Source organism: Acipenser ruthenus, chromosome 26, assembly GCF_902713425.1.
Source record: "Acipenser ruthenus chromosome 26, fAciRut3.2 maternal haplotype, whole genome shotgun sequence".
Lineage (NCBI taxonomy): Eukaryota > Metazoa > Chordata > Actinopteri > Acipenseriformes > Acipenseridae > Acipenser > Acipenser ruthenus.
This window is the reverse complement of record NC_081214.1, coordinates 23,862,310-23,874,184: the sequence shown is the minus strand read 5'-3', so window position 1 is coordinate 23,874,184 and position 11,875 is coordinate 23,862,310. Positions and strand designations below refer to the sequence as shown.

General features: G+C 45.2%; 1 protein-coding gene across 1 annotated transcript; it reads left to right on the top strand.

Moving 5' to 3' along the window:
* Nucleotides 1-1,178: 1,178 nt before the first annotated feature.
* On the top strand, nt 1,179-9,566 carry LOC117430687 (forkhead box protein O4-like). The gene is made up of 3 exons (XM_034051039.3): nt 1,179-3,437; nt 3,673-5,207; nt 6,555-9,566. The coding sequence occupies exons 1-2, from the start codon at nt 3,000-3,002 to the stop codon at nt 5,185-5,187; spliced, it is 1,953 nt and encodes a 650-aa protein (XP_033906930.3). The 5' UTR covers nt 1,179-2,999; the 3' UTR covers nt 5,188-5,207; nt 6,555-9,566.
* The last annotated feature ends 2,309 nt before the right edge of the window (nt 9,567-11,875 follow it).

Here is an 11,875-nt window from a genome sequence, read left to right as displayed (position 1 = left end):
GTAAATCGCATATGTGACGCAATCACTTCAGAACACCCTAAAAACACTCGAGGCGCGAGGTTGGGAAACCGTCTTGCGTAAGAATTGGTATCTGGGGATGATATTGCCCAAGAAGTCACGATGATCTGATTTGTGGCTTTTAGCACTGACTTCACATGCTATTTGTGAGTGACTCACCCTCTCAACTACATGCCAAACAGACGGTTTCACACGGGAGAGAAAAAATAAATAAAAATGCACACCACCACCCTTACACACTATAGGCAGGCCGGGTAAAAGTGTGCTCCATTGTATTGTTTCCATCACTTTTTTCTCTGGAATGTAACATAACTACTGTCTGGGAGTGAAACTACACATGCGCATAGGAACTGTATTCTACAATAGTGTAATTCTACTTTAGAAAGCATGGTTGATGCGGTTTTTGGCTTGTGTTTGTTCGACGCGTATCACACTTTTGACACAGTCTGCCCCACAGACCTTTTCATCGCTAGTTTCGCCTAACTGCTGATGTTCACAGCCACCCATCCTCGTGCTTTTGCTTTTCCTTTGGGATTGCATCATCCAAAACTCTTCCAAAATCCGCTCCACCCACAGATGTGGGGTTGAGACGTCTGCGCGAAGCATTGTGGGGATTGTGGTTTGCCTCTCAGCCTGAAGCCCTCTATGTTGTACTATATTTTTAGTACTTTTTACGAACGTACGAACGAGAGGTTTGATCTTTGTACAATTCTTTAAAGGACAGTTAGATCTCACAAGGGTTCGTTTGGCAGACGGCCCTTCTAATTTATTTGCGAGACATACAAATGGCTTTGTTTTGTTATCACTTATCTCCATCTACATGTGCATTATGGTACTTGTCAGTTCAAAATACACAGAAACATTATTGTTATCCATTGTTCGAATACATTATACAATAGCAATGCATAATTATATCCAGTATTTTAATATTACTTATCTTATCGTGAAGATTCAAACACGGTGACTGTTTTGAATTTGGTCGAAACAGATCCTTCTTGTTATTATTCACAGCGCCTAACTAGTTTTGGATGATCTCTGTACCCCTAAAACACAAACTAACGCATTTCTCTGCATTTTACACAACGGGTTTTTGCAGGCTAATTTCTTGTGTGCGTTTTTTAAAAACTACATTTCCCAGCTTTCCCGGCAACCTTCCGCACGCCTGCGCAGTGTGCGTTGCTCCGCTGTGATAAACATACGTCAGACGGGAGTCTTCGTCGAGTCAAAACAAAACAAAAAAAAAACTACGAGGGACGAAGAATCTGGTTCCAGAGATTGGGAATAACGAGCGGAGGTTCGCGAAATCGTTTTTTGTTTGTTTTTTGTAAGTGTTGTTACGTATTGAACCGAAGCTGGAGTGAAGCTCGCTGCGGTTTTTAACTCGAGTCGAAGGTGTTTGTTCGGTCGGGAGGGAGGGAGTGCGCGAGAGGGGCTTCTGCTGGGAAGCGCGAGGCTGCAGTGTGCTGGAAGAACATGGCAGATAGCAACACGCGCCAGCCTCCACCGCCGGTCTTGCAAACTTAAAAAAAACAACAACAGCTTGCAATTTTTTTTCATGCCAATTTATTGAAGCTTTTTAAACCATTTTTAGCTTTTTGTTTTAGGAATCCATACTTGCTGCTGGTGCCGCTAATATAATACTCCGCGAGTGACACAGCAAGGCGCTGAATTGCATATATGTTTTTCATAACTCCCGAACGGATTATGTTCTCTGAAAAGCGCGGAGGTAATTTCGGGACAACTTAATAATAACATTTGAATTTCACACCAAAGGAGGATCTGAACGGTAACTGTTTTGTTTTTTTGGATGCAACGAGACTGGATTGTACAGTTCTGCGGTGAATGGGTTGGAGTAGTTAAATTCACACGCCGCTGGCTCACACTGACTTGTTGAGCTGAGCAAAATAATCTTGAGCCGGACTTTCTGTACTTTGGAGGGTTTTGCTGTGAAGGTGCGATGCCGAGTTTTTTGGATGCTGCTGGTAATCTGTTATGAAATTGGGAGCCACCTTGCTTAAGCCCCGAGACTGGAAGCTGTCACTCAGCCCCCTCACCTGTGACACCGCTGTGCTGGATGTCTCGTAGTCATACCTGCTTGATCTGCTAAAGAGATCCCGTTGGTTGCACGCTGTTGTAAAGTGTTTTTATTGCTCTATGCAAATATATAAAGTATATATTTTAAAGTCTATAATTCGCATTTAAAAACACGTTGAATTGGAAGTCTAAGCACAATAAATAGGCTTGGTTTGGTAACTATCTGAATTATTAATCGCGAATGCCACCTGTTCGTTCTGAAGGAGTTTAATGCACAGCCGTCAGTTTTCATATTCATTCAGGAATACTCGAGGCAGCTGTTTTATCAAGGGGGCGATTCAATAAACACATTAAACACGTCGATTAACACAGGGAGCTGCCGGCGCCAGTTTTAGCTTCTTTCTTGGTAAACGTATCGGATACGGGACTCGTTTGTTTTCACGGATGTAAACAGCACTGTCCAGATGTTTTAATTCACCGACTCATTGAAGAATTTCTTTTGTGTCTGGATTTTTTTTTTTAATGCCACAAACAGAAACCGCGTTTTCCAGCCTGCTGATCACGTCTGCCAGTAAAGCGGCAGGTTTTACTATTAAGGAGATTACTATTCCCTTTAATCTCCGATCCGTGATTTTGCGCTTCAGCGCAGCATGCAGATTACAAGCATGTTTTAACCCTGCCGTTCTGTAGGAATCTCCTTTATGCAGAGGATGGTGACTCAAATGAGTAATCAGGACTTAGGTGCAGCTTCCTGAACACGCGTGACATCTTTTATAGTTATTATTTTATTATTATTATTAGTCTTTGGCAATACCATGTTGATACAATACTTTTTGGGGACATTTTAAAGCAATTTTTTTTTTTAAATTTTTCTAAAACTGTTTTTAATTATTATAAATATATATAGTAAATAGCTCGCATTCAAGAAAAAAAAGAAAAAAAAAACTATGGAGGAAGAGCAGACAACCTTAGTTGAAATCGACCCGGACTTTGAGCCTCAAAGTCGCCCGAGATCATGCACCTGGCCTCTGCCTCGGCCCGACATATCCACTGTCAAACAGGAGGGGGGCGATGGGGCGGAGTCTGCCGCGGGGACCCCGCCCACTGAGGAAGAGAAGCAGGAGCCTCTGCCAATCATTTCAGAGCCTGAGACAGTAGCGGTGCCCGAGGGTGGAGTTCAAGCGGGGGTGGGCGGGGCTACCCCGAGGAAAGGCTCCTCCCGCCGGAATGCCTGGGGGAATCAGTCCTATGCAGAGCTAATCAGTCAAGCCATCGAAAACTCCCCTGAAAAAAGACTGACCCTTGCCCAGATATATGACTGGATGGTCAAAACAGTGCCTTACTTCAAGGACAAAGGGGACAGCAACAGCTCTGCAGGATGGAAGGTTATTATTATTATTATTATTATTATTATTATTATTATTATTATTATTGCTTTTTTTGTTATTATTTCTATCTTATTGCAAGTTAGACTGCATGCATTTGATTCTCTGATGGTGCACGAAACTGTAAGGGGCGCCACTTATGGGGACAAAAATAAATGGATCTTGTAATTGAAGAGCACAATGTATTCAAAGCGTATTAACATATACTCCTCCCCCCTCCCCCTGCCCTGTACAGAACTCCATCCGCCACAACCTGTCTCTGCACAACAAGTTCCTGCGCATGCACAACGAGTCGACCGGCAAGAGCTCCTGGTGGATGCTGAACCCGGAGGGGGGGAAGACCGGCAAATCCCCCAGGCGTCGCGCAGCCTCCATGGACAACAGCAGCAAGCTCCTGAAGAGCCGAATCCGCGCAGCCAAGACTAAGAAGGCAGCCGCCGCCGCCGCTGAGGGGCCAGGCGGGGGTGCGGACAGTCCTGGCGGAGGCTCCCAGCAGCAGCTCCCCAAGTGGGGCGTCAGCAGCAGCAGCCCCTCGTCCCGCAGCAGCCTGGACGACCCCGATATCTGGACCAGCTTCCGGCGTCGCACCAGCTCCAACGCCAGCACCCTGAGCGGCCGGCTGTCCCCCATCGCCCCCGGGCACGAGGACGACGAAGGCCTGGACGAGGACGACCTCCACGCCACCCTGGCTACCTACTCGGCCACCAGCGTGCCGCCCACCCTCACAGAGACCCTGCTGGAGGAGCTGGAGCTCATCGACGGCCTCAATCTCATGTCGTCTCAGCAGCAGCAGCACAGCAACAGCAGCCCCTCCGCCAGCTCTCCCGGCACCACTACCCTCCCCTCAGCAGCCACCCTGCTCCCGAGGAGCGCCAGCTTCTCCTCCTTTCGGCAGCTCCAGCAGAACAAACGGGAGCAAGCTGCGGTAGCGGCGGCAGCAGCAGTGTCGGTGGCACAGGCGATGCAGCAGAACAAAAACGCAGGCAGCACCGCCACCGCCAACTTTGGCAACTCTCTGTTCAAGCCCTTGCCCAGCCCTGCCGGCGCCAATAGGGTGGGCGGGCGCTTCGGAGGCGGTGTGGGCAGAACCGAGCGTCTTCCCTCCAGCCTAGAGGCCCTCCTGACCTCCGACTCGCCGCCTCCCAGCGATGTCATGATGACCCAGGTTGACCCCTTGATGCCGAGCCAGAGTGCTTCCAACCTGCTGATCCTGGATGGCCAGCTGAGCCGAGGGAAAGTGGCAGGGCAGCAGCAGCAGCAGCTTTTAGGGAAGAGCCAGGAGCAGGGCACCCTACTGACCATGTCACTCCAGCAACAGCAGCAGCAACAATACCGAGCCCAGCTGGGGAATTCCGTCCAGCAGCTGGGATTGGAAATGCTGGTCCCGGGAATGGGCCAGGACTCTGCCCACCTGGCGGCTCTGAAGGCCCAGCTGGCCCAGGGTCCCGGCAGCCCCTCGGCTGGGCCGCTCCTGGGCGGGATGCCCTCCTCGTCTGCTGGGGGGCTCCCTGGAATGGGCCCCTTCGGAAGCTCCGGGTGCTTCCTCACAGGACAGGACAAGCTGCCCACCGACCTGGACATTGACATGTTCACAGAGAACCTGGACTGCGACGTGGATTACATCATCAACAGCGACCTCATGGACGGAGAGGGCATGGACTTCAACTTCGACCCCATCCTGAACACCAATCCGAGCTACCCCAGCCCTGCCACCAGCCAGGCCTCCTCCCACAGCTGGGTTCCCAGTTAGTCCCTCAACGCCCCTTGCAGGTATGTGTTTGTTTAGCAGGGGGAGGGACAATGCAGCACAGGAGGACTGTTTGTAGCCATCTGTTGCAGCAGCTGGTTGTAGTGCGTGACTTTTTCAAGCAGTTTTGTCCCCCCGATGTCTTGCTCTGAGTCACATGAAAATGTCACCTACAGCTAGTTTCGTTAACAAGTTGACTCTTGTCTTGTATTAAAATGTTTTTAGCAATCTTCTGAAAATGTGGTGTTGTGAAGATGCAGGCCCATTGTAAACCATGGCTGTGTTTAAAATGGGTGGGAGTTCAGTACGTTTTCAGTAGAAAAGGGAAAATGCCAGGAAATTGTGCAGACGAGCAGTGTGAGAATTGTGCAAAATACGATTTTAGAAAAGGGACGTCTGTAATTTAAATGCGTGAATGCTCAAATGGAGAGTAACCGCGCGCGTGCTCCAGCATGATTTTCATCTCGAGAGGCACTCCTTGATATTAGAAAAGCACAAAGATGAGCAGAAGAATCTGCAGTATTCATTAGAGCCTGCTCCTTGTGAATCATTGTGTGAAGCTGTGCTCCTGCCACCCCCGTGCTTTCTCCAGGTTCTGCTGTGAACTCTGCAGTGCTGTAGGCTGTTCCTGCTGATTACTCAGCCGCGCTGTTCCTGTCGTACCCTTTAAGAGCCCACTCTCCTCTTCACTTAGCCTTACTCATTGTTTCAGTGCTTGTGGATGGATCTGCTCTCTCCCACTCCACTAATGCTGAAGCATGGTCTAGTGGCCCCCGTCCTGGATGAACAGGATGGAGGCGAGGGTGTTTACAGATTCCATTTCGAGGGCCCTCCAGAGCTCAATAGCAGCGTGTAGGTGAATCGGCCCTGGGCACTTTGAGCTGTGCGGGTAATTAATTTGTTTGAGAGGCCTTTACGGCAGCACACAGCCTCACTGCCCCAGTTCTGAGTCACGACCTTCGAACAAAGATTCAGCAATGTAGCAATGAAGTAAATGAAAGATTCTGTTTTCAGTGCGTGTGTCAGTGTGTGCGCGTGCGTGCGTGCATGTCGGTGGATTCAGTATCCAGTGTCCCACAGGTAAATTGCATACAGAGAGAAATGGAGTGGAAGAGACGCTGGAAAACCCATTATAGATAAAGCAATAATTTCTTAAGGCTTTATTTTCATGCCCCTTTTTTGATGCCTGTATAGACTTGTATAAACAGCTGTGCATTCTTCAGCAGTGTTTCTTTGGAGAATATTGGGCGCAGTTATTCTCCCCATTTTGAATGTAAATCAACCAGCTGCACAGTGATATGTATTCTGTAGCGTGCAGTTCATTGTAGTTTGTTGAATTGTGTCATTGTTTTTGCTTTTCCTTCACACAGGATTCTCCAGAGCCCCAGACCCCATGCAGTTCCTTCATGCCGCTGTGTGGACTGGAAGCTGAACTCACAACCCTCGCAGCAGCTTCGTAAGGGTTATGAAGACACTTGGCCATACAAATCACTGCACAGATATTTACAATATATATATACACACACACACACACATGTTGTCCAGACCTCATGTTTGTGTCATCTGCCAACCAAAAAAACGAATTTCAGCTTCTCTGAACACATTTTGATGAGAACGCGACAGAGAGAGAGGTGCTGTGCAGCCTGGCACCCCGTGCTGTAGAGTGAACGTTGTGTTCCCGTATTCCCTCCAGCATGGATCTCAGCAGCCTGCTGTTTTGACAGAATGCAGACGGCTCAGTACATGGTGATTGTGGGTGGGATTGCCGGCACACTGAGACACTAGCCTGCCGCTCCTTCATTGAGTTTGCTGGTCTGCACACAAAAGGCAGCACCTCGCGGCACAGCTTGTGTTTAATCAGCGCAGATTGGGAGGAAGGGTCACTCAGCGGGGAATGCTTTTGTTTGTTTCGTGTGTTTGTTTTATCCCTTTTATTACTTTCAGCGCTTAAAATAGGTGGTACGATTTGGGGTGTCTTTTAAATATGGTGACATTAATAAATAAAGAAGCCCACCGATCCTTTCCCGTGGGAAGAAACTAAACTGAACAGAACAAAGCCTTTGCTGTTCTCTGCCTGCGCGTCATTTGGAGTGTGGTGTTGGAGCACCAGGGCTTAGCAACCGATTCAGCAACAGGCTGAGGTCTGTACAAAAAATAAAAGAATCTATTCTGGAATGCAACCCAATGAATTTAGTCTGAGTTCTAGAGCATTCTGAAATACTGTTCTAGAACTCATCGGATGATCTTTTTGCAATTAAAAAAAAATAATAATTGAAATTGCTTTTGTTCTTTGTACAGTGCAACATGTAAATAGCTTTATAAACCCAAGTCTTTTAAAAAGGAGAAAAGGTACCATTCACTTTTAACATTATTTTCAATGTATTTTATAAGCAAACGAATCAGGCAGCTCATTCTCACCCTTATTCCAGAAGGGTTAGGCTGGAGCTGGATTTTAGAGAATGGCTTGTTTTCTATTCTTGAAATGATTTATTTTCTGTATACTAACCTTATTTTGTAAGAAGTTACTTCAGTACGTGAAACAAGTATTTTTGACAATAGTATAATCAAGATTGAGGTAAACTAGTTAAATATTGCATTTAAAGAGATTATACATTTATATTAAAAAAAATAAAAAAAATTACTAAAACGGGCAGAGAGAACTAACAGTTTCAGCCCATTTTTAACGGTCGTTTTCTATATATTCTTTTATTTTGTAAAAGATAAAATCAGTGTAGATTTGTACATAACCGAACAAACACTAATTTGACTGCGTACAGAATAGGAACAAAACGGAGAAAAGTATTTCAGCATCAATAAGCTTACAATTGCTTAAAAGCAAATGCATTTTAAAAATGAAATAAGCAGATTTGCAGAGTGAGCTTGAAGGATGGAGCAGCGAGATCGCTTTATTAATATTACCAGGAGAGCCTACGGTTGACCCGATTTTAAGAAGCATTCGTGTCTGAAACATGCACAATGACCCACAATGTCATTCACAGAGGACTGCAGTCCACTGAGTGACCCACAATGTCATTCACAGAGGACTGCAGTCCACTGAGTGACCCACAATGTCATTCACAGAGGACTGCAGTCCACTGAGTGACCCACAATGTCATTCACAGAGGACTGCAGTCCACTGAGTGACCCACAGTGTCATTCACATCTCTATACAGGGCATGTGTTGGGTTTCGTAGGTCCATCAAGCACTCCTCTCAGCTGCTTCATTTTGAAGCAATTTCCATCACGTCTTGTTAGACACAACCTGTTTGAAATCTGCTTAAACGTGAACTAGCCATTAACTCTCAGGGTGGTTACAAATGAAAAGCATTGGCTGGTTATGAGGATTATGAAGATGATGATGATGATAATAATACAAAAACATTCATGTTTGCTATATATTGTTTTACAAAAACAAAACAGCTTGCAAAAGGGAGAACGAAATATATAAAATATATAAATCTGTTTTCTTCCCTGAAAATATTTTATTTGTTTACAAAATGAAGAAAAAAAAAACAACGGATGCAACAGAGCGACTTCTACACCACGGAAGAGTTTCACTTTGTTTCTTATTAATCACGTTGCTGTTTGTGATTCTTCATGTGGCTGGGTGGCTTGAGACTGTAAAGCATTGTTGTTGTTATATTTTAAAGAGTCGAAGTATTGCTGAAACTCCTTTGTTTGATCACATGCTTGATATAGCGGAGCTGAACTGTTGTAGGAGCACCAGGGCTGAATCAGTGCAACGTGAACGTGCCCTAAAAGAGTGAGTGCGTTCCTGACAGTGCCTGTACCTGTACATTATAGACAGGTGCACAGCCTTCAACAGATAACATCCACACCAACTGCAGTGCAGTGTGTCAACTCAGTGTGCAGGGCAGTGGGGTTTCAAACGCAGCACTGACTGTGGCTGCGTTTGAATTGCAATACCACAGTTCTCTTTACTGAGGCCACCAAGTAACAAATAACTAAATCTGAGGGCACACCAAGCCACGTTTCCAGGGACAGCGGCTTGAAACCTGGTTCCAGGAGACCTCGTTTGAGGCAACTTTGCCGTATCAATCCCCAAGTCTCCCCTAGTGCGCCGTGCAGTGGACTGAAACCTAGTCTCCTGAAACCAAGCTCTAAGACACAAAGTGGCTTTGTGTTCCCTCAGCTTTAGATTTGATAAATATAATGTGCAACTTTAGCTGTTTCAGCGTAGCATAATCACAGCCGTCTTTTTATCACAGATTATGTTTGGTACTTTTAAAATTTAAAAATGTAATCCCGGTTGCAGAGCTGCTCAGTCTGGCTGCTCCTGGTGTGTTCTCTCGGGAGGTGGTTTTGCCAGTGGATTGTGTATTAATATTAATCTTTTCATGTTTTGTATTTTTTTTTTTTTTTCAACAAGTTGAAAAGTAGTTTTAAACACAAAGCTGTACTCATCCCTTGTTTTTTGATTCTTCATCGTTTTAGTTGTTATTGAGGGTAGACTTTTGGGGAGTTGTGCATAGCCAAGCCATGTAAAATGTAATCGTTTCATTTTAATTCAGGATATGTTTGTGTTTTGTTTTTTACCTCTCCAAATCCCACTTTACATATTGTAAAGTTATCTAAGATATGTCTGATTGTGGAAGAAAAAAAAAAAAAGAAAAAACAGGAAATTCGGCATCGTTGTTTAACAAATTAAAATGAATTTTTATCTAAACTCCTGTGTTATGTTTTTTTTTTTTTTTTGAGATGAGAGATGACTTTGAAGTTATGTTTTTGATTAATGACTCAACCTTACCTCAGGTAAGGGAGTGCAAGATTAAAGTGCGGAGCAGGATCTGGGAAACCAGAACCATGTGGATAAATGAGTGAGTCAGCTAAACAAACAATTAAACACATGGCATGAGTCTTGAGTACACACACAGATAGCCAGCCTTAAGAAAACATACCCGTTCCAATGAGATTATCTTTCTCTGTGGCTTAACTCTGAAAATGAATCATTCATTTTCTGTGGGCAGTCTTCCTGCTGGTTTCAGCCACCGGTTTGCACTAATCTTGAACCTCCTAACGGTCCCTTCGGCAAGGCAGTCCAGGATTAGTGCCAGTTAGGGTGGCGTTGAGAAAGCCCTCAGTGATGTCACAATGTACTGTGACGTGTCACGGATTGTGGAAGCTGTGGAGAATCCGGAACCACAGTGATGTGATAAGAGCTGGCCTCTCACTGCAGTGTCTGTGCTTTCAGATGACAGTGCATTTTCTAAACTGGCACGACACAAATAGAATGGTTTTATAACTATAACTGGAATTTATAAGAGTCAGGATGAATACGAGAGTGGGACTGATATTCAGTGGGGTCCAAGGCAATCCGTTCCAACAGGCACTTCTAAAACAGCCCAGACAGTTCCAGAACAAATAACAAGGGAGGGGGGGGAGGAGGAGAGGGAGAGCCGACTCACACAATGGGGCTATTCATTGAGAGCTGGGATTCAGAGTCCAGACTTTTCTAAAGGCCTAGGGAACAGCCAGCACATTGCACAGCCTCTGCAGGGCTCATCTCAGAGAGAGAAAGAGAGAGAGATACCTACTGCATGGCTAGAATTAATATCCATATATATGTATATATAACCAGGAGATTTACCCACTGAGACCGAGGCCTCGTTTACAAGGGGTTCCTGGAAAACAATAAAACGACCATTGCAATGTGTAAATATCAATTACAACGCACAGACAACACAATAAAAACACGTGCGGGTCAAACTGAATCAGCAACATAGACCAGTCTATAATAAACTGCATGTACGTTTCACTGACGCATATCCAAACGTGAACTTACTGTGCTGCAGGGAGGATGTCACGTTAGGACTCCGGCAATGTTAGCACTCTGCATGCATGTGGAGTCCGAGAACTGAGAAGTAACAGATTTCACTGGATGATCATTACCGCCCGCGTCTCTATCACACTGTAATGTCAGGGTCGGGATGTGTTGGAGAAGTAACTCTGATCTCAATAATTCAGCTGGATGCAAACGGATTCACCGCGCACACTGTTTCCACCTTCTCAACTCACTGCCTGGTTTATCAATACTGCGTATTGAATACAAGACCCTTAAATAACTTCCTACAATTAGAAGGCAAACGTTATACACGACTGCAAAGCAGTTTTAAATGTTGTTAATTAATAAATACGACGGGATTTTTTAACAGCAGGGGGCGCGCTGCTACTGCAATAGAAAAACAAACGAGCTTCCTGTCTGTCCACCTTCCCCATCTAGTGGTTAAAAACAGAACTTTTTAATCAGAGAAAATGGAACTGTGGAGGCACACCATCATCAACAGCTGTTGCACTGGTAATTCTTGTTATTTGAGTTTGCTTTCAGAATGGAAAGTGTATATTTGATTACATACTTAATAGCAGTTTAGACAGTGTAAGTATGTCGGTTTACTTTACAAAGCTATTAAGTTATTTTAAAGTGTTTAAAAACTAGTCAAGACACCTGGCTTGGTTGCAATTAACAACACTGGATATTTAGACAAAGGACAAAAATAATGGTTCTTGGTTCAGCTATTTTCTAATAGTGTAGACAACTCCTGCTTGACAACCAGTTCACAGTAGTGGAACTTTGTAACGGACCTGATTTTTCCGTGGTCCAGTTTAAACAGCTCCTGAACCAGCACGGGCAGCACCTCTAAGCAGCACACACCAGCGCTGGCCATTGCTGGGG